Source organism: Halichoeres trimaculatus, unplaced genomic scaffold (assembly GCF_033239565.1).
Source record: "Halichoeres trimaculatus isolate MK-OKI-2021-1 unplaced genomic scaffold, fHalTri1.1 fHalTri1_scaffold_20, whole genome shotgun sequence".
Lineage (NCBI taxonomy): Eukaryota > Metazoa > Chordata > Actinopteri > Labriformes > Labridae > Halichoeres > Halichoeres trimaculatus.
Window position 1 is genome coordinate 24892954 of NW_027437198.1, and position 27480 is coordinate 24920433.

General features: G+C 41.3%; 1 protein-coding gene across 2 annotated transcripts; it reads right to left on the bottom strand.

Annotated features, from left to right (window-relative positions):
• Positions 1-1757: 1757 nt before the first annotated feature.
• znf652 (zinc finger protein 652) lies at positions 1758-26634 on the bottom strand. Of its 2 annotated transcripts, XR_012600002.1 has the most exons (7): positions 26387-26634; positions 18538-20060; positions 15258-15405; positions 15023-15138; positions 10616-10760; positions 5813-6972; positions 1758-3063 (listed from the first exon to the last, which is right to left on the bottom strand). XR_012600002.1 is itself a non-coding variant. In XM_074696389.1 (6 exons), exons 2-6 carry the CDS (start codon positions 19570-19572, stop codon positions 6350-6352), a joined length of 2067 nt encoding a protein of 688 aa, XP_074552490.1. In that variant the 5' UTR covers positions 19573-20060; positions 26387-26634; the 3' UTR covers positions 4376-6349. The 2 variants fall into 2 exon arrangements, 1 of the variants encoding a protein (XP_074552490.1); XM_074696389.1 differs by lacking the exon at positions 1758-3063 and having other exon boundaries at positions 4376-6972.
• Positions 26635-27480: the final 846 nt, after the last annotated feature.

Below are 27480 nucleotides of genomic sequence, written 5' to 3' on the forward strand. Positions count from 1 at the left end.
CTGTTGTGTGCACTCGCGCGAGGCGGAGTGTGATGTCAGCGTTTCCACTAAAAATGCCGGCTTACTGTTTACACGACAGCGTTTCAGAAAAATCCCACCCTGGTGGCCGTTTTCAAAAGTTTGCGCTTTAGGTCGGCTGAAACACCGTTTCGAAAAACCGTTGTCGTGTAAGTTCCTCAATCTGCTGAATCTGCTGACTGCCTTCAACAAAATGTGTATCTATTGCTCCACTTCTGCTCTTAGCATTCACCAAAACACCAGATGTACTTCAGTGGATATTTCCCAAAAACTGCTTCTGGACAAGACAGTTATAGCACCACCTATAGGCCTGGCATGCTCACTACAGTGTTTTCAGTCTCTCGGCATTTTCGTGTAAATGCAGATTTTTTCACTGAGTTTTCAGATGAAACGTCGTGTTAACAGGGCTTGGATCGGTTTTAAAAGAGCATGGTAAAATTTTGTCACTTCATGTTTGTTTTGTTAGCGTTAGATGCCCTGTCTTTGTAAAATGAGCCATGTTTATTTATCTTTGTGTGGGCGAAATCAGAACATTATTTTGGGAAAGACTGTAGATTTCTATACATTTTATTTAACCAAGTTAATGTCCTTGTGTAACAGGGTTAGAATCTCGCTATAATTTTTCTTTATAATTACAAAAAATGTGCTTTTTTTTTTCAGTTTCTTCTTCGTTGGTGTCTTGGTTTGCCTCCTGCCCTCTCCCCTTTTCTGTGTCATCCTTTTAGACTGGTAGGCGTCTATTTATCGGCTTTCTTTTTTATTACAGTAATTTCTTTATTTTATGTGCCCCTTTTGTCTATGATGTGTTTAATGTTTTTGTTGACTATATTTTATTTTTATCTAATTGCTATGTTGTCTCCTAGATGTCATTTTGAATGACTTTTGATGTCCTCATGCTTAGTGCTCGCTAATGGGCGGTGTAAGCTAGCTAAGACATACAGAGACTGGCTGCATTTGTTTCTGTAAATTACAGAGATTCTCTCTGTGTTATGCAGATAATGAATACTAACTGAGAGAAAGAGCAAGATCTTGTGTTGAGAGTCACACCAGTTACACTCGCTCTTGCAGCCCATGATGCAAAAATGCAAATTAAAGGTGAAAACAGCAACAAATCCGCTCTAAAACCCACACATAGTAAAATTGGAATATTGTAAATTATTTTTATTAATTTATTTAATGATCTACAAACTTTTGTAACTTAAGGTCCAGCCAAAATTTGTCTGAACTGAAATCTTGGCCCCTGGTGCATGGCACCAAGTTTGATCCAGTCACAGGGACATATTTGACTGACTTCAAGTGTATTAGTTGAGATTAGTCCAACATGTTTCATAGTTTAAAACAAAAGATTTCTTTCATCCAGCAGAACGGGGAATGTAATTCATGTATGGTTTTATTATTAGTGTAAACTAACTGTTAGAGATTTCCAACTGCACCAGGCAGATAAGGATGTAGGTCAGAGTCAAAGCTAAAGAAAACATACTGCAGCTCTGGAGCCGACCTCTGACCTCTGCTGTAGGAAAACGGTAAACACCAGGTAACACTACAGTGAGTGTGACACAGAGTTGACTGAGAAAGAGTTTCTTTTATTACTCAAACATCAGCTCCACTGTGAGAGAGACGCTGGCTGTTCTCAGCAGGGCATTTCTGAACAAACTTTACAAACACACACTGATTAATGAACCGAGCAGCGAACGCTCCCCAGAAAAAGCCCAGCGAGAAGCCCTTTCCTCCTTATCTGCCTGCTGACAGACGCAGCCCCCTCCCTCCTCCACCACCGGGCGTAATGACTAACAGCTGGGGTGGCAGACTATTTTCAAACCCCAAATGGGAATGGAGATGTACAGACAGTGTGTTATTATCTCCTGCACTCGTGAAGTGAGCTCCACTACCTGACCACCCACTCACCATCAGTGAGTCACGCACCCTTTCCTCGCTCAGATACCTTACAGGATTATGCGACTCATTTGGCGCCACTTGAAAACAACTATGGTGATGGAGGGTAGCGGCATTCAAGGGCTTCTTAGCAACAGGGAAAGTGTTAATGTGGCTTCAGAGGAGGAACGTAGTTAAGGGTAATAAAGCCAGTTTGGTTTGAGGAAATGTTTGAGGATGCTTTTGTGGAAACTGGAGCTGTGTGTTAGCTAACCTGAGTATCTCTGCCGGAGGTCACTGGTGGAAGAGGCTCTGACCACACATAGCCTCCTGCGACGCCTCCTGCCAAAACAAACGTCATTTTCAAGCTGTCATTTTTATGCTATTGCACATCAAAAAAGAAGGACGCGGTCAAAGAAGAGGAACTGAAACTTCCCTCGCCTGATAGAAGCTCTGACGGCTCAGCAGCTGACTGCGTGTTTTCATGTTTGGCCTGCAGACGTTACCGGGTGAACTCCATGAACCCAGAACAAGAAAAAAAAAACGAACTCCATTCCTGTGAAAAACACCTGAAAACAAACCCTCTGACCTCCTTTGGGAGAGGAGCTGTGCACAGTCACTTCACGATAAAACACGCAGCGGTACAAACACACACACACTTCTGTGATAATCATGGCTACTTGTTTTTACTTTCAAAGTTAGCAGTCAGTTAAATGTACATTATTAAAAAAAGGCCCAACTTTTCACTTCTCCCCAAACTCCAGATAACATACAAAAAAACAGGACAAACCAGGACATTATAAAGCTGCACATTTTTTGTACCAGATACAATAATAAAATAAGCAATGCTACATTAAGTGGTTAAAAATACAAAGGGGAAAAAAGTATATTGATTTTAAAACATCTTTAAAGAACATACAATGTTATTTTTCTTAACTAGCCAAGGATTTTAGTAGAAAGTGCATTCTATATAACAAAGAAAGGAGGAGGAGGAGGATGGTTCGGCGAACTGAGAGACCTAACAGGACACGATGGAGAGGAGCTCCATGAGTGAAGATAACGAGAGGATGTGATCAGACAGCTCAAAGTCGGCGAGCGTGAAGCCACCGAAGCAAACGGAGGATGGCGACTTTCACGTTGTCCCCCTCCACGCTACCCTCCTCCTTTCCTTGCCTAAAATAAAAAAAAAAACATCCACTCAAAGTCATCGCCTCCATCTTTCCCCTCGTGCAGCCGTGGACTGCACTCTCTTCCACAATGCATTGTCAGTCCCTCCTTCCCCTGCGCCTCTCCTACGCAGCAGTAAAGTGCAGAGAAAACACACAAATGAAAAAGGCTTTCAAATTAAAAAAAAAAAAAAATACAAGACAAAAGATCCATACTGCAAAATGCTGAAGCAGAGCAGTGAACCGAGGGGGGACAGGGTGAAGCAGATGATGCAGCGGTGTTAAGACCCACAGAAATGGCAGGATAATCGCAGGCCTTAAATAAAGAAGAGGGGCGTCCTAAACTACTGAGCTGGACCACTTCAGACTAGATCCTGTTTAAGCGGCGAGAGCAGGATTGTGTTAAATGTACTGCTATTCTCTATCTCTGTCACCCACTAACAAACATACCGCATATGGGGCACACTGTGTAAAAGCAGCTTTTGGTACAAGAGCACTGGGAACAACCAGACACAACGACTGGTAGAGACTGATGCATGCATGCACACGCTTCCTCTTTCTCTCACAAAGCTCACTGCACTGCAAAAAATGAAATCGTATAAAGTGTTTTTGTCTTTTTTTGCAGTAAAAATGTCTTTTTAGACTTAACGAGCCACAATCACTTGACCAATCCAGACTTTTTTACTTGTTTCAAGCAGTTCAGACCTCATTTTTGTCTTTAAAGGGGACATATCATGCTGATCCCTGATGTAATACTTACATATAATATAATAAATTTGAAAACAATACCTTACACCCCCTGAATTTTCAAAAAAATGAGATATTGTATTTTTTCTGACATCCTAGAACGAGATTTGATGCCTCTGAAAGTAGGTTGTTGCCAGTTGGCTGCGAGATTTCAACTGTTGTGACGACACGAGGATCCTTTCTTTTTATTGGAGTAATCTGATAAAGCAGCTCCTCCTCTGTGATGTCAGTGAGTTACACAACCACCACTGAGGGATACACCCACCAAGAGCCGAGTATAAACGTATAAACTATACATGTTACAGTACTGCTTTGACTCACCACACTGAAGCGTCCTGAGATGATCTGTGTCCAGGTGGATTTTCTTCCTCCTGAGCTGCAGAACCGTCCGGGTCTGACTCGGGGTCCAATACAAAAGGACGTATCCTACACTCTGCCATTTTATTAGTGCTATCAATGCCTTACGGTGAAGTTTTGGCAAACAGCAAACTCGCTCGGTCTGCTCCATCCAATATGCCGATTTTGTAAATACTGCCATGCTGCAAAAACCGCCCCCTGGCTCTACCCCCTCCGCCCCTCTGATAGAACTGACCAATCAGAGCACAAAGGGCTGTGATGTTGCGAGGTTACTGGAGGTCATTCTCCAAACGGAGCGTTTCAACGAGATCTTCAGAATGGCCTAAACTGAGGATATTGAGAACGCTATTGTGGGGAAATGAAGGAACTAAATGACTTGTACTGAGGGCAGAAATGCTTTACAGGCATCCTAGTCTGGCATAGTGAAAAGGAGAAACAAGCATGATATGTCCCCTTTAAATAACTTGAAACAAAACATTTTTCTGGACTGGTCAGGGTGAATGTGGCTCATATAGAGTAAAACAACAATTTTCACTTCAAACAAACCAAAAACGCTTGATAAGATTTCATTTTTTGCAGCGTGCTACTCCTATACACTCATCTGAACACCATCAGAAGGCATAAACAACCAAACAAACCAGATTTCTGCTCATTTAAACAAAAAAAAACATTCACACCATCGGCTCTTACATTAATAATGTAATTTCGCTGATTTGATCACATATTTGCTTATCTATACAAAAATTCATATTAGAAGTCACTGCCTTGTCCTGACATTTCCTATCATGTGCTAACGACAGTATATCTACACTGCAGAACCATTCATTAGCTTAAAACTGAGCAAAGTATCAGAGAACATCAGAAAATAACACGGATGGGCGACCCATCAGCCGTCGTTTCTGCGTAGGCAACATTCGACAGGTTCAGACACGCGTTTGCCTGTGTGGATCAAAGTATGTCAGTATGATTCCAAAGAAAACAAAACCCTTACATCACATGAGACCCCCCACCCTAACCCCAAAACCAAACCGTGGAGTCCAGGCTGAGAGGAATATGCATATTAACCTTTAAGAGCTGTGATGAAAAAGGTCCAGGTGTGTATACTGAGTGTGTGTAATGACCTTTATCATGGTAACCCGTATCGTTTGGACAGCAGCGAAAGGAGGCGGGGTAAATCCTGATGGGGCCACGAGTCGGGCCCCTCACAGTGGCAGTATTTGACAGTCGTCTGTTATCTATAAGCATCTGTACTGAGAGCTGAGAGCTGAGGTTGAACCACTGATCATGGCGAGGAAATCAGTGCCCGTGTGGTCTTTGTCTGTCGTGTGTGTGTGCTTGAGAAAGTGTGAATCTGTGTGTGTGTGAGTGTGTCCTGCATAACTCTTCATCATAAAACATCTGGTCAAATCTCAAAGCCGTCGTAGAAAAGCCAGGCTGGCAAGACAGGATCTGAATGACGTAATACATTGTTATTTTGTACAATAACACATCTGAAATCAAATGGAAAAGCTAATTTAAGAAATAGTTTCTGTACTGGAATGGAAAGCACCGTTGAAAACCTTGAGAGGAACCCAGATAATCTGGATTCAACCAACATTTACAAAACCTTTTGTCCAAGTTTCCTTTACAAAAATACCCCCCTCCCCTCTTACTGTAACCTCTGGCGCTGCTGCTGTTAACCTTTCGACAGCTCCAGCCTCGAGACTGAGGAAGATTCAGGTAGAACCAGTTCCAACATTCATTAAACATTTGTATGGGGGCCCGGGCTCTGCAGCGCAGCCGGGAGGACAGGTTGAGTATTGCTAAAGCACGAGTCCAGACCAGTGTTCAACCAGGAGTCCACTTGACGAGGAAAGTTCAGCGACACTGATCTCTGGTGACCCCTGGAGAGCTCAGGTAATACACGTCAGCTTCCATCAGCAGCTTTCAATGAGAAGGAGAAACTTTACACCCGTTAATGTACAGCACAGAGGTCGTCATGTGTCGGTCTATAACAAAATCTACACCAAAGAGGATCTGGAGGTCGCCGGGTCTGTCAGTCGATCAGGATGGGGCTTAAATAACGTGTCTGAGTCTGGACTTGATGAAATCTGCTTTAAGGAGAACCTGACCATCTGAGACCGAGGCAGGACGAGGAGAAAAGGAGAATCAAGGCGAGGTTCGATGGGTCTGCAGAGCCGGAGCACAGTTCAGTGGTGCTGAGGGGCCCCGGGCCCTTTATCAGGGGGGGCCATGTGGTGCAAGTAGCTGCTGTCTTCGTGCCCGCAGTGGTTCAAGGGCTCGCTCTTAAAAAGTGCCGGGGGTGGGGGCAGGTGGGAAACTGGGGGCACGGCGAGGTGGTGGTGGGAGTGAGGAGGCGCGTGTTGGGGTGTGCTTGGGAGGTGCTGCTGGGTCGTCTGAGGGTGGGGGAGGTGGTGGGAGGGGGTTGAGTGGAGCTGCACGTGGGAGAACGTGTGTCCCACGGGGCCTCGGGGGGGTATGGGTGCTCCCGTCGGGCTGAGGCCCAGAGGAGCTGAGGTGGTGGCCGGGGTGGCGGCGGAGGGGCCGGGACCGGAGGCTGAGGACGAGGAGGAGAAGGTGTTGGCAAAAATGCGGACAGGCACAGGAGGGCCGCTGGTCTGCAGAACGACGGGGCTGGTGACACGGAAACACTTCTCTTTGTGTGCTTTGAGCATGTTGGAGAAGCGGAAGCGCTGGCCGCACACTTCACACGGGTACGGCTTCTCCCCCGTGTGCGTCCGGCGGTGGCGCTTCATGTTGGGCCGGCTGGTGAAGCTCTTCCCACAAATCTCACAAATGAAAGGCTTCTCTCCTGTGCGAAGAGAAAGAGACTGATCAGAGAGGAGAACAGATACAGTCGTGGATGGAAGTGATGGCACCACTGGAATTTTTCCAGAAAATACTCCATTTCTCCCAGAAATTGATGCAATTATAAATGTTTTTGATATAAATGTGTTGATTTCCTTGATGTGTATTGAAAAAAAAACACAAAAAGCTGAAGAAAAAAGCCAAAACTGACACAATTTTTACACAAAAAAAACAAAAATGGGCCGGACAAAATCATTTGCACCCTCGGCTCAATATTTGTTTTCACACCCTTTGAAAGAAATAACCAACAGCAATCGCTTTCTGACACCTCTCTGATGGATATTTGAACCACTCTTCTTTTTGCTAACTGCTCCAGGTCTCCCAGATTCAAAGGGTACCATCTTGCAACAGCAATTTTGAGATATCTCCATAGGTGTTCAATGGGATTTAGATCTGGACTCCTTGATTGTAACTTCAGGACTCTCCAGCGCCTTGTTTCCAACAATTTCTTGATGCTATTTAAGGTATGTTTAGGGTCATTGTCCTGCTGGAAGACCCATGACCTCAGATGCAGACCCAGCTATTTTACACTAGGCCCTACATTGCAGCCCAAAAGATTTTAATAGTCTCCAGATTTCATGACTCCTCGGACACCGTCAAGGCACCCAGCACCAGAGGCAGCGAAACAACCCCAAACATCATTGAGCCTCCACCATGTTTAACTGTAGGCACTGTGCTCTTTTCTTCATAGGCCTCATTCTGTTTTCTGTAAACAGCAGAGTGACATGCTTTTCTAAAAAGCTCTAGAATAAGCCGCGTTTCCACCAAGCAGACCGGTTCAGTTCGTCTCGGTATGGCGCGCATTTTGTGGCGTTTCCACTGACTTATCCCGGGACAGATCCTCAAACAACCAAGACTCCCACTTTTTGGGACTCTTTGTGGGTGCTAGACTGAACTGATCCGCTCTCTGAAGGTGGAGCTACAACACTGCAGACCGTTGATTGGTCAAAATAATCGTCACTCACTGTGCAACAGCGGCTGCATTTCTCTTGGTGGCACACAGACTTCTCTGAAACAAAGTTTGATTGCGCTTTGTATCAAAGAGCTACATGCCAATCACAGAGAGGACGAAATGCTGGATGTCTTCCATCGTTGCTCTTTGTTTACTGTGTCGCGTTTTTCTTCTTTGTTGGATTTATTAGCGGGGTAAACTGTGTCGCACTGCTATGTTGTCACGCTACTATTTAACAGCTGTGGCTTTCAGCATCCGGCTTACACGCCGCCTACCACGAGAGGGCACAGTTTGCTGTGGAAACGCAAACGGGATCAGGCTTAACTGTACCAAACCGTGCCAAAACTGAACCGAACCAGACTGCTTGGCGGAAACGCGGCTTTCGTGAGCGGTGGGGCTCTCCTTGGCTTCTTCTCATTTAGATGACGACGTACGGTCCGGGCTGACACTTCTGCACCCTGCGTCTGTAGGACAGCTTGAATTTGTTTGGAAGTTGACAGAGGATGTTTATCCACTATTCAAACTATCCTGCGTAGCTTTCTTCAGTCAATTTTTCTCTTTTGCCCCCGTCCAGTGAGATTAGCCTCACTTCAATTGGTTATAATCTTCTTGATTATATTACACCCAGTGAACAAAGGATCTTCAAGATCTCTGGGGATGGTCTTGCAACCTTGAGATTGTTCATATTTTTGAAGATTTTGCTTAAGCCCTCAGACACTTTTCAGCATTTCTTGAGTCAACTTTTATACGTGCTAACTGGCGTCAGGTGTGTTTTCTTTATAGCCAGCGCCTTAGTTTAAACAAACATCACCTGCTTGAAACAAAATGATTTACCCACAGCTCTAAAATGGTGCCAACAATTTTGTCTGGCCCATTTATTTTGCATTTTGTGTATAATTGTGTCGATTTTGGCGTTTTTCTTCAGCTTTTTTGTGTTTTTCCAATGCACATGAAGGAAATAAAGACATTCATACCAAATCAAATGTAATTGCAACAATTTTCTGGTGCCAGTACTCTGGTCCATGAGTGTATTTTCACTCAACAGAAGGATTTCACCCTGACACAGAAACATAACGATGCGCGAGTCTCATTCTCAGACGGCAATTTGATGAAAATAATCAACTTTAACAATCAAAACGACAAAGTTAACTTTTCCCTCCAACCCTCCGTCTCCACAGAGAGCCGTAGTTCTCTTTTAAAAATGCTAATAAGATGCCATTTTGTATTGAGAGTCTCTGCTGTCAACCCACCCACTCCACAGGAAGCTATTACAATTCACACTTTGAGGAGGGGAGATGTGAAAGTGAACAACAGCAGCTCCGTTGGAATGCCGCTCTCATTAACCTCCCTCCATGGAGCCGCTGAATGTGCCTGCCACCTCCCACACAGTCGGGTGGAAACAGGCTGCTCAAGGGCTCTGCAAACGTCTCATTCTGCCGCGCTACATGTGAAGCTGCTCCAAACCTGCTAAATATCAAAAGGTGGCACTCACTGAGCCTGTCCTTTCTTTCTGTTCGACTTTACTCTCTAGAAAACATGCAGGACGTGCGAGCAGTGGACAGGACTTGTGGAGTTGGTCTATTTGGGGCAGCGCTGGGTGTGTCTCCTCCTGCAGGAGGCTAAAGTAGCAGCAGGGAGAGGATAGGGCAGCGTAATTACACCTCACAAATAGAAACCGTGAGGGCCGACGCAGAGCGGGGCGTCCACCCACGACAGAGAAACACTGAAGGACGGGAAGGCTCAGTTTGGTCTTGGAAATAGCGCTGCAGCAGGGACAGAAAATCAGAGGGATGTACTACAGCATGTGTTTGGGTAGCCATTAAAAACCACAATGTATGCACGACCTTCTTTGATGCAGAGATGCCCCTGTCATTAAAATCTGGGCGCAGGCTTCCTGCTTTTTCCACTGTAATGTTCAGCCTGAAACATCCCATTTCTTTCTTTTTATAGGCCGCGCTTGGTGACCGCCTGGCTGGATTTTTATAGGTCTAGGAACAACGTTGTTTGGCAAATCTTTCATGTCTTAACTTTGAAGAATTTAAGGAATCAGTGTTAAGATTTCACTAAAAGGATTCAGCAAAAACGACTAAAGCTGAGGTTTTTTTTGTCTCCATTCAGGTGTAAAAGATGAACTGTAGAGTGATACTGTTCCTTGTTATTCGTGTCTGTGTGATATTTAAATGCTGCTCCTGTGAAGGTAATGTGCAGAGAGACGAGACATAGTAAAGCTCTGCAGGGTGAGAGTAGTGTTTTTCCTTTTTTAGCCAACGTATAACTCGCTTTTGTGAATCATTTCACCAGCTGCTTCTGTTACTTCACTCCTCTTTTTGGCTGCGTAACTTTAAGTCAATAACTCTGGATGTAGTTCTCACGAATTACCTAACTCGACTCCTGTGTTTGAGGCTTTTACTGTGGACAACACCCTGATCTTTAATTGTAAGCTGTAATCTAAGGACAGGGAGGATCTGTGGAGCGAGAACAAAAGCTGACAAACCAAATTTAAAACTTGTTTCTTCAGCAGCTTCGTGCCTCCGTCGAAGCGCTCCACCTTTTATTTTCTAACAGTTGCTTCAGGTCTTCAAGGCCACAACAATGAACTGGAAATCTTTGGGGTTTAAAAGCTGTTATTTCTCACCTGTGTGTGTTTTCATGTGCTCATCAAAATACTGTTTCATGTTGAAGTCTTTGCCGCACCACTGACACATGAACTGCTTGTGCCCGATGTGAATGCTCATGTGGGAGCGCAGCTGGTACTTGTATTGGAAGCGCTCATCACAGTTCTGCAGAGGAAACAACAGATGCAAAAATATTATTGAAATAAAGATTTTTAGATTTCTTACAGAGGGTATTGATGATTAAAGACACTGACACTAAATAAAATCCTGCGTTAACATTTAGTTGAACTAAATCTTCATCCCATCTGTCAATAAAGCCTGCCACCGCTCTACTTCACCTCCTACAACATCAACAGCCCACCAACTTTCCATGCACCTGTGGCTAACCTCAAGTTTTACAGCCCTGGGAAGATAACTACATCTACAAAAAGACTAATCTGGAAGAAAATACAGATTTTAATTCTGTGCGGATGGATTCATTGAACTGCTGATGCGTCAGTGTAATATAAATGCTTAAAATGTAGCAAGGCATTAGCAAACAACAAAATTGATGAGATCAGCAAAATGATCAATATGATATTAGAATGAAATATTTTTTCAAAAACTCTGAAATTTTTGTAAATCTGTTAAATTTTTATGAAACATATACATATTTTGGATATTTCTGTGATTTTTTAAAAAAAATTTACATTCTAAGGTTGTTTAACAACTATTAAAATTTATTTTTCCTTTTAATTTGGAAATTTCCGTTTTTGTCATTTTTTTGAAGTTTTGAAATATACATATATTTTTTTTGAAATTCCAAATTTTCTGCAAAATTTGGCAATTTTTGTAAATTTTCCCCAAAAAATAATTTGTAAAAAATTTTGGAGTTGAATACATTTTTTACATAAGCAAACAACAAATTCAATTCTGTCACGATTTTCAGGGTGCTGATAGATTTATATTGCAATTCTACAGTACTACTTTTGGTTTTGTGATTTTGTGTTTGCTTCTTTAATACCATGTAAATAAAATAGAAAATGATGATGATAATGTCTACATTAGCCATATTGTCCCCATAAAATGCACATCACGTGAGTCAGAGAGGAACATTTTGCCCTCTGCTGGAGAAAAGTAGAAACTGAAATGAAGAATTTGAGTTGAAAAAAAAAAGGTGGGAAAAAAAACCCTGATATATCGATTTTTTTCTCCCACCCCTAATTATCAATATAGAGTTATATATGTTTTTTAATTCATGTATTCTTTCAAAAAAATGTTAAACGTTTCTGCAAGTTTATAAAATTTCATTTTTCAAAAATATTTTTTGCACATTTTTGAAATTCAATTTGTTAAAATATTTTTTGATTTTTTTTAATTAAATTTTTGAATATCTTTTTAATTTCACATTTTTTGAGAAAAAATTTGCAATTTTTTAAATTTCAAAATGTTAAGAATTTTTTTTAAATTTCTTTTTCTTTTTTTTGAAAATTTTCTAAATGTATTAAAATCAAAATTAAGACATTACAAATACAATTTTATCACTTCCAATAAACTTCTGGTTTAGATAATTAATACAAGATTTCAACTATGTATTGAATTTTATACACTTAATAAGCTTTATTGTGAAGATTAAGTAGATTTTATGGCTTCTAAATGATTTCAAACCAGGCGAGCCTTCTTTGTGCACAAACTTAACCAGGTCACTGAGGCCGATAAGAAAGGAGAATCAGGAAAGTATCTGTCACTTTGAATTATATCCAAAGCATCTGATTAAATTACTTTCCTCATGAGAAGAATCATGTCACAGAGAGATCTGGATCTGGTTTCTGTACCAAACCAACATCATCCTGGCTCTGAAAGTGCGTGTGACCACTCTTTATGTTTGTGTTTCAATGGTTTTAGGTCTTTTTCTGCCTTCAAATATTTATCATCTCAACAGCACCACCTAGCTAAACAAGATCCTGTGGTTATTTCTCTTCACCAACCAGTTTTAATAAAGACTTGAGGGCTTTGGGTATGAACTATACATAAAAAGCATGTAATCACACGTTACAGAGCTGGAAGACTTCAAACATTCAATTAAAGCAGCTCCACCCATACACATATGTTCCCACATCGTCCTCCGTTTAAGGAGCTTGGCATTTAAGGTCTTGGAAGGAAGCAGAACGGCCCATCTGTCAGCTTCCTTTGATTCAATCAGGGATAAGAAACTAAACTGTAACTAACCCTGCCGAGCAGAAATAAGCTCTGAGATCCTCCAGCGTTACACAATGCTTTCATAAGAGAGATCCAGAGCTGTGAAACAGTTTACCTCTACATTTATACGCTGCGTGGTTTGCCAATATTTGACATGGTCTGGCTTCAGCTTGTCTGTACAGAACTCATGACATAACTTTCACACCACGGGAGAAGACTCCCACTCTGAGAGACTCTGAGACACCGCTGCGGTTAGAAAAATCAGTCAAACTACACACAGGCGGCTTTTTCCGGCATGTGAGAGCAAATCTGTCCACAATGTCACCTTTGTTTGCTGCAGAGGAACCGCCAAACTTTACTACAGAATGAAGCTGAGAATAAAAACGAGGCAGGAGGGAAGACATTTGGGAAGAGACGAGTCTGTGTGACACAAGTCTGAACGTTTCAACAAGGAAAATAAGATTCCAGCTAAAAAATGTCACATCCATTCACTTTGAAGGTAAAGAAGGTCAGATTTACGTCGTCAATGTTACACCTTAAATCAAAGGAGTGAGAAAGCTGATGTTAAAGAGACAGAGAAAAAGACAAACAAGCGCTTTCATGCCGCTGATGACGCTTCAACTCTTCACTTTAACAATAACAGGAGACAGTAGCTGACGTTTAAGGTCTGCTCTGCTCTGCTCTGTGATTTGCACCATATTTAGTCTGTGCAACTTGCTGGAAGTTAAAACATGCACAGCATGCAGAGCAACAAGTTTCCTACAGTTGAAAAAATCTGACAGGAGATAACCCTGATGCCATCTTTCTTCTTTTATCTTTATCTTTGTCACCTCATTCTTTCATTTTGTGTGGGAAGGGGCATAGACATGCATGTAAATGTAAATGCAAATTTCTTATTATGTTACTATCCCTGACTTTCTATTTTTTGATACAAAATTTGCTTTTCATTTATTTACTTTATTTTTCTTTTAAATTGCTTTCAATTTTTTTTTATTTCTACCACATTGTAAAACAATGGTCTGAAAATAACATGTCATACTTGTATTACTGTTTTTCCTTATTTCTGAAAAATAAATGTAACTTTGTCTAGTTGCAAAACATATTTTAATTTTGCATTGAATAAAAAAAACTTTAAAAAAATCTAAGTTGTGATTCATTTTCTGAAAATTGGTCTTGGAAAAAGGGGGGGTAATCTTATAATTGGAGTGGTCCTATATTCTGACCAATACGGTAAAAGTTTAACTTTAAGTCCACCTTATGAGCGCAGGCATCAGCTGGTGGTGATTTAGCCAAAAGGCCAGAAATGAGAACGATAAATTGTCTTTAACTGGAACAACTGTGAATTATTGTTGAGTTTTTGTTGTTGATTTAGACAAAAACTGCATTTAGGACGACGCAAACTTCTAAAAGCAGGTATAAGGAAGACTTCCTGGAAAATCTTTAAAATGAATAGGTATCAAGTGCCCAGTAAAACATCCGTGAGGAAGAAGGAGAATAATATAACTGTGTTTGTGCTGCTGACTGATGAGTTTCTTAACACTTCTCCAGATAACTTGTATTAATTTAATTTAATTTTAATTTAATTTAATATAGTTCTTGGGATTTTTTTGCAAGTTGGATACTATTCCAAAAAATGTTTACTTTTGCAAATTTTCATAATTTAAATATTTTTTCTTATCTTCGAAGTTTTTTTAAAAAAATGTCAACTTTTGAGAATTTCCATTTTCGGCATATTTGTAATTTTTTTCCAAAAAAATTGAAATTTGTATTAATTTCTGAAATTTAATTTATTTTTGGGGATTTTTTGTTCCACATTTTATAGATTTAATTTTTTTTTTTACTTTTTCAAATTTACATAATATCAATTATTTCTCTTAATCTTTGCAAATTTACTCAAACTTTTTTTTAAACTTTTTCTTTTTTGCAATTTTTGAAATTTCTCAATTTTTCAAAAGATTTTTTTGCAAGTTTATGAAAAATAAAAAAAACTGCGACCTCACATGTACAATTTTTTAATTTGAACACTTCTCCAGATAAAGTTAGAAGTTTTAACGTGTGTCCTTCGTCTTTCTGATCTGTGAGGAGCGGCTCATGTGGAGGTGTGTGGTGCTTCATTTCACTCCCATTGTCTGTGAACTGGGTTCAGGTGTAAACAAGGCCGAAGTGGTTTCTCCACATGTTTGGCTGCTTTTGTTAAAGTCTCTCCTCCACAAACAGCTCCAGGTTGTTATGACTGTTTCTGAACTCACCTCACAGCGGAAGGGCTTCTCTCCAGAATGCTGGAGCGAGTGAACTTTCAGAGACATGCTGCGTTTGAAAGACTTCCCACACGTCTCGCAGGTGAACGGCATGTCCTTGGTGTGAGCTGGGTTCAGGAGAAGAGACCAACAGAGGAGGATAATGAGAAATCTGCTCATGAATCAAACATTAAAGTATTTCTGCTGCCGTCACCTCCACTGTGTCATGTTTACGGCCCCCACTTACCGACCATGTGCTTACGGACGTGAGCCATAGTGTAGAACTTCTTCTCACAGATTTCACACGAGAACTTCTTCTCTGCATAGCCATGCACGATCTTAATGTGCTCGTGCAGGGACCACAGCTTCTTAAAAGACTTGTTGCAGGAGACGCACTAAATTGGAAGAAGAAAAATTAATCAGTTTAAGGTCATTGTTGCTCATTTAGGTTGAACATCTAGATCTGGAAGCCATGAGATGATGAGCTGAATGTCTTTCATGATGCTGCAGCTCCCTCTGCTGGTGAAAACATCACCACAGGTCAAACTCCCTCAGTTTCCACAGCAGATCTAAAGTTTTAAAAACATTTGATGCCATTAAGAAAGAAAAAAAGATGAGATGAGGACCAAACAACCAGCTCTGCTCGATGTGATCCCTCATCAGACTGACGTCTGTGATACAGGAGTGGAGTTTTCAACCTTTGTGGGCCGTGTCTGTTTGTTTTGGAAAGTCTTTCACTTTTCTGTGTAACTGGTCAACAAAGAAAAACTTTACTTTTGACATAAACTCACGTTGGGGTAACTGAGAGGCAATAAATTTAAAGTTCAACCAGCTTCAACTTTAAAAACAGCATGGTTTTCCTCATATTTTAAATCTTATCTTTTTTAAAATGTGTCAATTTCTCAGCCTAACTCTGGAGCCTCATTCCGCTCTTTGACTCCTTTGCAGTAGCTCCTCGTAAAAAAATATTCAAAAAAAATTTTTTTTTTCTTACAGAGGGTATTGATGAAGACATTGACACTAAATAAAATCCTGCAACAACCTGGTGACAGACACAGAGCTCTGCAGTGCAAATAATTGAAGTGCTACATTTTATTTAAGGAGCTAATTTTTCAGATGGAAAATAATAATAATCCTAACTGAATAGCACCTTATCGGCTGTGCCTATCGGCAGAAATTTTCATATCTGCCGATACCGATAAACGTGTTTTTAAGCTTTTATCAGCCGATACCGATATTGTGCCGATAATATCGTGCATCCCTATCAACAGCCCACCAACTTTCCATGCACCTGTGGCTAACCTCAAGTTTTACAGCCCTGGGAAGATAACTACATCTACAAAAAGACTAATCTGGAAGAAAATACAGATTTTAATTCTGTGTGGATGGGTTCATGTAATTGCCAACATACCAGCTTCATATACATGCTCAATATGTGCCAAGGCATTAGCAAACAACAAAGAAATGATGGGTGCAGCAAAATAATCAACATGTTATCAGTTTAATGTTTTCTTTAAAAATAATTGAAATTTTTGCAAATTTGTTAAACTTTAATTTTTTAGTATATTCTTGGCACATTAATTAAAATATTTATTTTTTAATTTTAAAATTTAAGGTGTTTGACATTTATTATATTTTAATACATTTTTAATGTGGAAATTTCCTTTTTTGTCATTTTCAATTTTTTTTTTTTATTTTTTTTTTTTTTAGAAATGTCATCTTTTGTAGTTTAATTTCTTTTTGCAAAATGTGGCAAATTTGTGAAATTTTTCCCAAAAAACAAAATTTGTATTAATTTCTGAAATAAGATACATTTTAGGAAAAATTTTTTGCAAGTTTAAAACATTTCAATCTTTTTTTTTACTTTGGATTATTTCAATATTTTTTCTCAAACTTGAAGTTTTTTTTCTTAAAAATGCCAACTTTTTAATTTCCTTTTTTTTTTTGCTAAATTTTGAAAATATGAAAAAAAATTCAGAAACATGAAATTTGTATTAATTTCTGGAGTTTAATACATTTTGTGGGATTTTTTTTCCAAATCTAATACATTGGGATCTTTATTTTACTTTGCAAATTTATAAACTTTTAATTTTTTTTTTTTTTATTTAATCAATTTTTGAAAAACTTTTGCAACTTTTTGCAATCGTTGAAATTTCTACATTTTTTTCAAATTTATCAAAATTAAAATACTAAGACCTCACATGTACAGTTTTTAAAATATGAAAGTCTCTTTACGTTCAGTAATCACTAGATTTTCCTATGCAAAGAATTTTATACACTGTATTGTCTTTATTGTGAAGATTAAGTAGATTTTGAGGCTTCTGAATGACTTTGATCCAGGTGAGCTGAGGAAAAAATGGCGCCTGTGAAAGTAAAGGTTGCAGACCCCTGGTCTAAGGAGGAGTGAGAAAAGTGTTTTTGAAGTTACTAAGTTGAGCTTTAGCCCTGTGTTTTGGCTTCTTCTGGTGTGTTAAAATGAGATCCAGTTCTCCTGCAGGGTGTGCTGCAGCAAAGCAAACCTGCAGCATCGAGCTGCCACCAACAAATGAAATATGAAGACTTAAAGATACAAAGTGGAAGAGAGCTTCATTCTGGGTTGATCCTTTAAAAGATTTCTCTTGTTTGCCTTCTGTAAACTATTACCTGTTTCTTCTCCTCCAACCCAACACTGTAGAGAGTTTTCAACCCTGAAACTCTTTTTCTTCTGTTGCAGTTAACAACAGAATCACTCGGCCGTCATCTCTAAAATAACCTCACAGGGACGATTCATGTTTGTTTCCTTCCTCTGATTGTTCCTCTCCTGGTTCATCACTTCCTGTCTTTAATTCATGGATTAAAAAAAAGAAGAAGATAACCACTTCAAATCAAGAGAGTCTGATGACGGTTCAGATAAATCAGGTGCTGTCGATTCAGTTTGTGTAAACATCCGTTGCTGCAGCTCTGTGGTCAATTTCGGGAAGAGAGGATGTAACATGGACCTGCAGTTGTTGGTGCAACACTGGCTCTTCATTTTGATTTATCTGAGTTAACAACACAAGAAAATCATACTAAATTCACTCACTAATATGATTAAATATTGTGTAATAGTATTAAATTTGCATGAAGTGTGTGTTTCATTACATTTGCTGGTGTCTAGATATCGTTTTTCTGCTCCACTGATCTGATTTCACTATTAGAAAAGTTGTTTTTTAACTGGTTTGACCAGGTGTGGAGGGAGATGAAACCTTATTTTTCACCAACTAACTAAGAAATGCAAATGCAGCTCAGCCAAGCGTGAGGACTAAATAAAGATATTCAAAAGAACAACATAACCCTGGGGTGTTGATATGCTGGGTCATGGTTTTTCAGTTTTAAGGTTATAAAACCAGCTCAGAAGGAGAAATAAAAGATATTTGGTATATTTTTTGAATATTTGAGGAATCTGAGGTAGTAAGTGTGAGGATTTAGTTTCTTTTCACCTGGAAAACATCAATCATGGTTGGATTAGCAGGATTTTATTGATTTATTGATTAAACGAGATGATTTACCTGGATGTTCTTCTCGCAGTCCGTCTGCTGGTGCAGAGCCAGCTCGCTCTCCAGGACAAACTTCTTCCCGCACTTGTCGCAGATCTGCATCCTCCTGTGCGTCACGTTCATGTGCTTCTCCAAGTACCAGCGCGTGTTGAACACCCGGGGACACTTCTCGCACGCCAGCAGCTCCTTCTCCTCCACCTCCGCCCGGCCTCCCGATGCGCCGACGCCCGTAGACGACGGCGCCGACCTCGCTGACCTACGCTTGCTCTTTGGCGGCTCCATGCGCTTCCTGCGCCCCCTGGTGGTCATCCCTGTGGAGGCTGTGCTCAGAGACGTTCGGAGGCTTTTCCTCCGCGGCTGGCTGGGCGCCGCCGTGCTGCTGGCGCCCCGACACACCCTCTTTGGCCTTGTTCTTGGACTGTCAATCTCGTCATCCTCATCCTCGTCGTCCTCCTCGTCATCAGGGCTTTCCTCCTCTTCTTCCTCATCCTCTTCCTCCTCATCTTCATCATCGCTGCCTTCTCTGTCTGAGTCGTCTGCCGCTGTTCCAGTTTTGTTGTCGCCCTTCGATACGTGAAGCGTCTGGTTGTTCAGGTTGACCTCCACGATGATCTGCTCACGCTTGAAGCCCTCTTCCTCGCCATCTTTATTCTCATCATCACCTTCCTCTTCTTCGTCGTCCTCATCATCCTCGGTGTCGTCGGACGTGCCGTCGTTTCCTGCGTGGGACCCTTGCGTCCCCGCTTCCTGTCCGGCTCCTCCCTCTCTGAAATACTGCTGGTGCTGCTGTGGGGTCACGTGTTGCGAGGGCAGCTGACCGAGGTTCTGATCCCCCAGCGACGTCTTCGCCGCCATTTTATTGTCCACTAACACAGAATAAGGCTTACCCCCGACCTCTCTCTTGTAAAGCTTGCCCGTCAGGTCCAGATCTGGGTTTGGAGGGTGGAAATAAGACTGCGACACCTGCACCCTGCGTCCGTCCTCCTGTGACATCCCGCCAAGGCTTGGGATGGAAACCTCTTCTTTGAGGCTTTTGCAGGATTTCATGAAACAAAAGGCAATCTGGAAAAGGTCGCTGCTAAGGTGCCGGGGTAAAAACTATCCGACTCTGTAAGGAAGGGCAGGGGACGCCGCACCAATCCCCCACCCTCCTCCGAATGAAGAGACAGGAAGGAGGGGATGAGGCGACAGATACTCAGCCTGACTCAAAGAGAGCATCCATGCTGTCCCAGGCAGGAGGTGTAGTGTGAAAGACATACAATCTGCTCCCAGCTTTTTTCCATATGCTCAAACATTAACCGCAAAATCCAGGGCTCAAGTGTCTTTGATGCTCAACATTTGAAGATAAATTCCTCTGGTGTTAGCGTGTGAGACTTAAGCAGCTGCCAGATCCACTTTCTCTGAAAACTGCAGCCCCGCAGAGCGCAGACGGCTTCAAACTGCAGAAGCGCCGAAGACGAGCCGAGCGCCAGACGTGGAACCGCTGCTAGAAGGACGTCTGCGCGCCGCTGGAGGAGCCATTTACAGAGCGGTACCTGCGAGAGAAGAGGGGAGATGAGATAAGAAAAGACGCTCCTGTGATGTCTCTGGAGAGGATGAACTGAAACTACCAACACATTGTCGTGTGTGTGTGTGTGTGTTTCAGGCTCAGATGCTTCAGTATGAAAACCACAGCGTGCACAGGTGAATGTTTGTGGATTTGAAGACACGCAGCTTCTTCCTAAACAGCAAACAACGTAAAGTTTTCTAGAAACAGGTCAAATCTCTTCACATCTCACTCGATATCTCAGATGACTTTTTCATACTTTGAAAAACAGGAAACTAAAGAGACGCGATGGAAAGACTGATTAGACAAAAGATTGTCTATTTCTACAACAGTGCACACCATCTTGCACTCACACCGCCCATTGACTGTTGGAGAGCATAGTGTAACCACAGCTCAGGGGCGTGTATTGCAATCTAACCACAGGAAACTGTATTTCAACCTTACGATGCAGACTTCATGCAGTGCAGTTTGAAAGCCGCAGTAATATCACCATGTTTGTGCACATTAAAAATGAGGAAGACGGCACTTAAACAAATACATCTGCTTTCTTTCACAGCGTTTGTTTTCTTCTCGACCCTGACCGCCATCCGTTGACCTCAAACAACCCTCCACGCCGAAAGAAGAAAACCTACCAGAGCGAGAAACAAAACAACACCTTTCCTTTCTTAGACGCAGCAAACATCCCACCCTCGTCATCTTCAACGTGTCTTATTCCAGCTCACTTTTAACACATGCCACACCAGCATCTCCAAAGAAAGGCGAACAGCTGAGAGGAAGTCTCATTTTTAAACTTCATTTATGAAACATGAAAACAAGAATAGTGTGTAAAAACACCTGAATCAGACGCAAAAAGGTGGAACTGATCCTAAAAGTTTTGCTTTGAAATGCTTTTTGCAGATTCACCGATCCTGGTATTGGGTATCAGTCTGATCCAGCCCCTCAAAGCAGGACCTTGAAGTCTTTTTCTTACCCGCGCTCTCGGCTACTTGATTTGTAATGCCACCCTTGATGCACTTTCTTTGCTTTTTTACTGCCTTCCCAGTCTACGGGGCATAAAAGTTGAGAATTAAATAGTAATTTCTGAGCCTTTGTTTTTACCAAACTGCAGGTAAACATTCAAATATTTTACAGTTTAAATAAAAAACAAGTTCAGTAATCCCACATACTCATTGTTTGCCTTTAACCCAAAACATTACCAGTCTCATCCCACAGTTGGGCATGCTTCTTAGGGATGTCCCGATCCAATACACTGATCAGTATTGTTGCCCGCTTTTTGGAGGATTGGATACTATCAGATTTCGTTACATGATCAGGACCGATCCAGTTTTCATGTGTTTTCAGCACTGTCACGCTTTACAGCTGCTGTAAATCAAACCAAGTTGCAAACATGTCCGCTGTGTGGGACTAATTCTTTTTGGAAAGCAATGATAGTAAAACAGCGTCTTCAACATTTGTAAAGTGAGTGTTCCTTCAGGAGGTACCAACTAGGGATGGGTACTGAGTTAAGTACTTTTATAGGTACCAACCATAGACTGTATAAAACATGGACGTAGTCTCGCCGACGTCACCCGTCTGTTTCTGAAACAGAAAATGAAGCACATCGGCTATAGCGGCCATATTGGTGGCAAGAGCTTCGCCTACAGCCATAGGGGGCCTGTCTGTCGTGTGACCCCCAGCTGTGCCTCTTATTGGGGGAGCGCGCAATCTTAATATCCTTCGAACGGCCGGGTTAGAATAAAATTCACCCCACGTACAGTGGGTGCCGGTAGTAAAATTAGCGACTCAGACAGACGTTGTTTTTTGAACCAGGTTGTAAATAGGTTAATTTCTGCTTTGAAAATGTCTTTTTTTGGTTTGGTGTGTTTGTGACTTCCGCTACTACAGGACCCAGCCTCAAGTGAATACTCTAGAAACAGCAGATTTTAGCCCTTCCGCATTGTCTCACATTGTCAGACCGGAGGTTACCGCTTGGTACCGGCTGAATTCTGTCCAAATCAGCATGCACTGATTCACCAAAAACCCAAACGTACTATGTTTAGGTACCTAAACACATCGTTGTGACTGGGGGTGGAAGAGTAGGCAATTTTCCATGCTGGAGCATTGCAGCATTACAAGGTGATACACTAAAGAATAAATATGTGAAATTGAAAAAAAAAACATTTTATCAAACAAATTTATATTTTTAACCACATAAACACAAAAAGTACCAGAAATTGGTACCATTGAGTACATATACCGGTTGCAAGGTACCGGGCATTGGTACCCTATCGTTTCAAATGTGAGAGGTACCCATCTCTAGTACGAACAGGGCTCACTTTTATACAACAAGTATGATTCGACATTTACAACAGAATCACCCAACGGACTACGGGGATCATCAGAGAAAAGGATTGGATCAGTATCAGCAAAATCTGACATCCAAAATGCTATTTGTTACTTGATGGTGGTATTGGATTGGTATCGGTTACCCAGGTATCGACCAGTAAAGTTGGATCTGTGCATCCCAACTTTATTTATCTAAACTCATGACGAAACATGGCACAAACAATAACATTAGAATAACTCCATTTGGCGCCATTTGGTGATGGGTGCTGGATTAGGTACTTTTATAGGTACTAACATAATTCCATCTGTAGTACCGAGTACCAATTCACGTAAAATCAAATGGTACCATGTTTAGGTACCTAAATGCATCCTTGTGACAGTGAGGGAGTGGAAGAGTAGTCAATCTTCCATACCAGACATGAACACAACATTGCAAGTTTATATTTTGAGAAATAAATATGTTAAATTGAAAAACCTTGAGACTTTTTTCTTAAACAAACTAATATTTATTACCACATAAACACATAAAAGCACCAAAGCTTGGTACCGATACTGATTGCCAGGTACCAGGTGTTGCCACTGTATCGTTTCAAATGTGAAAAGTACCCATTCCTACATGAAGGGGTGCAATTTATTATGAACTATTAAAGCCTAAGCCTGAAAATATACTGCTAATACAAAAATACTTAGATCCAGACTTCAGAAAACCTCTAAAAAGACTTTGGTGCACATAAATCCCTGAAATCCTCCCAGAACGATAAAGAGGTCGTTCGTTTCCCTGGGGACTCTTTAACTTGTGCACCCTGGGAGCAGACACAGAGGGACTAATAAGTCTTTAGCTCGTTAGCATCCAGTTTTTAACTACACAGTACATTTAAACAATTAACCATGCACCAGTAAGTCACAAAGTATGCATTAGGTTTGGTATTTGACTGTTTGTAAATAAATACACACTTAGATTCATCTGCTGCCGCTGCAAAATAGAAACCTTAAAAGCTTTATTAGCTTAACGGTTCAGTAACGGAGACTGAAAACACCTCCCTGAACATCTGGTGTAAAAAGCAACGCAAGAGCAAAGGCGCATCCAAACTCAAAAGCCGCTCTAATGAGGATCCGTGCTCCTCCACTTTTGCAAAGCATACGTTAAAAGTCTTTACGTAGAAACTTGACAACCCGTGCGTAGAGACACACATGTCTTCCTGTGAATGCTGACTCTGATCCCTTCTGAGAATAGGACAGCAGCTCTGAGAGCATTAAGACCACAGGGGAAGGGTGAGCGCTGCACTGACAGAGCAACCAAACTCACATGACTGTCTTAGACACAAAGCCTGGTAGATTATCCTGCGTCTGGATGACAGAAGAATATCAATAGCTGGAGAAATCACAGCCTGCACCTGACTCGACACGCACACATGTTTGATACGTGGTTAAAGAGATTCTGCTTACCTTCAGGGTGCTGTTTCTTTTAGCTAATCACATCCAAAACAAATAAAAATCAAACATTTAACGCTGACACACTGAAAAATCGTACTTGAGCAAATAAACAAACACTCTGTGGTTATGTAACCCATATTGAGTAAAATCCTTCCACCCGCTTATCATCTTCAATGATGAGTCATTTCAGAGTTTCACTCAAAGTGAAACGATGAAGTCTTTTGATGTGGGAAACGAGCAGCGTGCAGTCTTCTCAATATCACTGCTAATTAGTTTCCACCCTAACCTTGTGAAATTCGGAGGTCAAATCCTTTGAAATGAAGATCTTTGCTGTAGTTTTTTGAGTCTCGATGGCTTTCAAGGATGAACTTTGCACCCTGACACAAAACGCAAGAAAAGGATCAACGAGTCTCTGTCAGCACATTTAGGTAATCCAAAGCGTTACTAAAGCTCTGCAGAGCTTGCCAAGGAATCAAAGTAATTCAGCAATACCCAAATTATAGGCTTCCTTCATGCTTCAGAGACATAATGAGGAACTAGAATTCATTTAATATAGGAGTGAGCAACGAAGCCACACATATACCGGATAGATACTTCTGTGGCTTAACATGAGTGACACAGGATGAGAGCTTTACTGCACACGCACTACACAACAATCAAACCACTTACTACAACAAAACAGCAGATAAAGTAGTCAAAATGTGTCATGTTTACCTCTTATTATTCAGCAGAGCTCCTCAAATCCATGCTCCCTCTCAAGTCCAAACTTTAATGAGCTTTCCTTTTTGCAGCTTGTGGAGGACCGTGTGAGGGTTCACATTCCTCACTCTGTCCAAACTCATAAGACCTTAAACAGCTCACTGTGTGGTGCACTGCAGGGGTGCTCCATGCCTCTGTAGGTATTTGGCCTTAAAGCTCATAATCAGGTCATAGAGCAGTACCTGGTGGTTTTTGGTCTGCAAGGAATCTTTAAAGCATCACAGAAGTTAAAGGGTGTTATCTCAGCCCCTTTGGCTAACCCTGTGACAAGTTTCTCTTTTGTCATCAGTGCAGAGACAGAGACTCTGAGAGCTGACAGCACAGTACAGAGATCCATAAGACCCAAACTATCTCTGTTTCAAGAATACGCAGACACATAAAGGAAACACCAAAAGTAGCTCTGATTTTGCAAGCTAACGCTGTGAAAAGCGGGCTCCTGCAGCATTGTGCAGCAGATAGAGGTGGGCGGATCGATCCAAATATCGATAATATCGATACCAACGTTGGTATCGTGGCTTAGTGGTACTAGGGAAACAAGCAAGCAGACTCCAAAAAAAGAAGCTTGTTTGAATTTTTTTTGTATATTATTTGTTCTGGTGTGATAATTCTTTATACTTAACTATTTTTTTAAAAAAAGTTTGATAACAGGAGAAATTTTCTTTCTTTTTTGTTTTTGTTTTGAAGTCTTCAAATATATACTTCAAAAAAATGAAATGAAGTGATATATTTTTTGCACTTTTTTTAAAAGAAAAGAATTCAACACAAAAAGTTTTGGGATTTTTTTTTTACTGTTGTGTTGTTTCTGAGCATAAATGTTTATCATGACACTAAAGTATTTTGTAGTCACCTATCAAGTTTGCCCAAATTCTTTCCTAGATTTTTACAACATATCCAAAAGAAAAATCACAAAAACAACTTAAGGTCAGCAGTTTTGTTTAACATCAACCCTAATTTGAAAAAGTATCAGTATCGGTATCAATATCTGCGATACTGGCCCTGTATTTACTTGATATCAGATCGACACCAAAATTTCCAGTATCGCCCACCTAGCATCAGAGCTTTATTTTGTGGGGTCAACATTGTGCACAGAGTGTAGAAAGGGTTAAAACAAAAAGGCAACACTGCACACTGAGCAGCACCAACACTATAGGCCTATCCAACTTAGGCTATGTAGCCAGCTAGCTCCACTCTCCATAGGTAACAACCTGAACACACATGACAAGCTAACTTAGCTCCATTAGCTCACGGTGCAGCTATCACACATTTTAGAGCAGTTTGGTTTCCACTGACCGCAGAGGATCACCTCACGGTGCAAAAGCTGCACAATCCCGACCCGTTTGTGTTGACATGCAGAGGCTAAGAGGAGAAAGAGGACTTTCACTTTTTCAGCAGAATACCGCCCAGTTAGCTCCCAGCTAGCATCAGATGTGTAGCATTAATGTTACTCTTAATGTCGACTCTGGTTTTTGAAGTGTGGTGTGTGACAGTTATCTAACCCACATGAAGCACACACACACACACACACAACTCGATGTCATGCACTGTTAACAGTGTATCCCTCCATTCTCCTGCTTCATGAAAAGCGCCGTTTTCTCAACTGAACCCTGACTGCTGTCCAGGCAAACCCCCTCAACTCGACACTGTCACAAAGTCAGGGCTAGCTGAGCTCCAGGGGGACCCGGCTACAGGGAGCCGGTGACCCGCTCGTGTTGTCCCCAGCAGTCGTGATGCTTGTCATGCGTGAATGCGTAAAATGAAGCGATAGAGGAACATTTTGTTGTCGTTTGTGTTGCTTACCTCCGCCGAGAGCGACCTCCCTCTTGCAATCAGAGTTGCAGAGATTCACGGCAGCACTCGCACTTCTCTCAGCCTCCCTCTACATTCGCGGATGTGCATTGAGAAACGGCATTGCCAACGAGGCTTTGTGCAAAATGTTGGGAATCCTACTAAAGATACCTGCGCACCGGTGTCTCCTGCTCAGCTACGTGGCCCAGCCAAGCTCTCGCGCGTACCTCTGCCGTCCCGCGTTCATCCCAGGCATTCAGGCCGCGTCTGGGCAAGCGCGCAGCAGCGTGTCTGGATTTTTTTTCTACGTCTCCAAACCAGACAGGGCACAGCGCGCGCGCACGCGCTGAGCCGAAATCATTGATTGATGAAATAATAATGAGAACACCCCGAGGAGCAATTTATCCCTTTTAAGCAATAATCCTCAAAGTGAATGATGTATCATCTTTTCAGCAAACTCTTCATCCGTTTTTTTTTAAATATAAGAGAAAAAACCCAGAATATTCAAAAGCATCTACAGAAAAAAAGGATCCCCACTTCTCAGAGGGGGATGTAGCAATCAATATTCTGTCTTTGAAGGAAAAAGCTATCAAAGTATATTAATATGGATTGAAGATGAGACAGACAGTGAGATCATCGCTGTATTCCTAAAAGAGAATGCACCCCCAGGTGGTGACCATAAAAATGACACCTGAGGAATAATGAGCAGATTACCAGAGGTTAGATCAAGGGTCTACAACCTGTGGCTCTGGAGCCTCATGTGGCTCTTTGACTCCTCTGCAGTGGCTCTTGGTAGCTTTAAAAAGTTTTTATTGAAATGAAGAATTTTTATTTTTCTTACAGATGGTATTGATGATTAAAGACATTTACTCTACATAAAATCATGCATTAAAAGTTTGTTGAACTAATTATGCATCAAATCTTGCAATAAAGCCTGCCACTGCTCTAATTCACCTCCTGCAACTCCTCCTATTGTTTTAACTGCCAACGTGTCACCTTAAGATACTGATTGATACTGATGTGGCAAGACATTAACAAACAAAAATAAATGATGTGATAAGCAATATTATCAATATGTTTTAAAATTCAAAATTCTTAAGAGAATT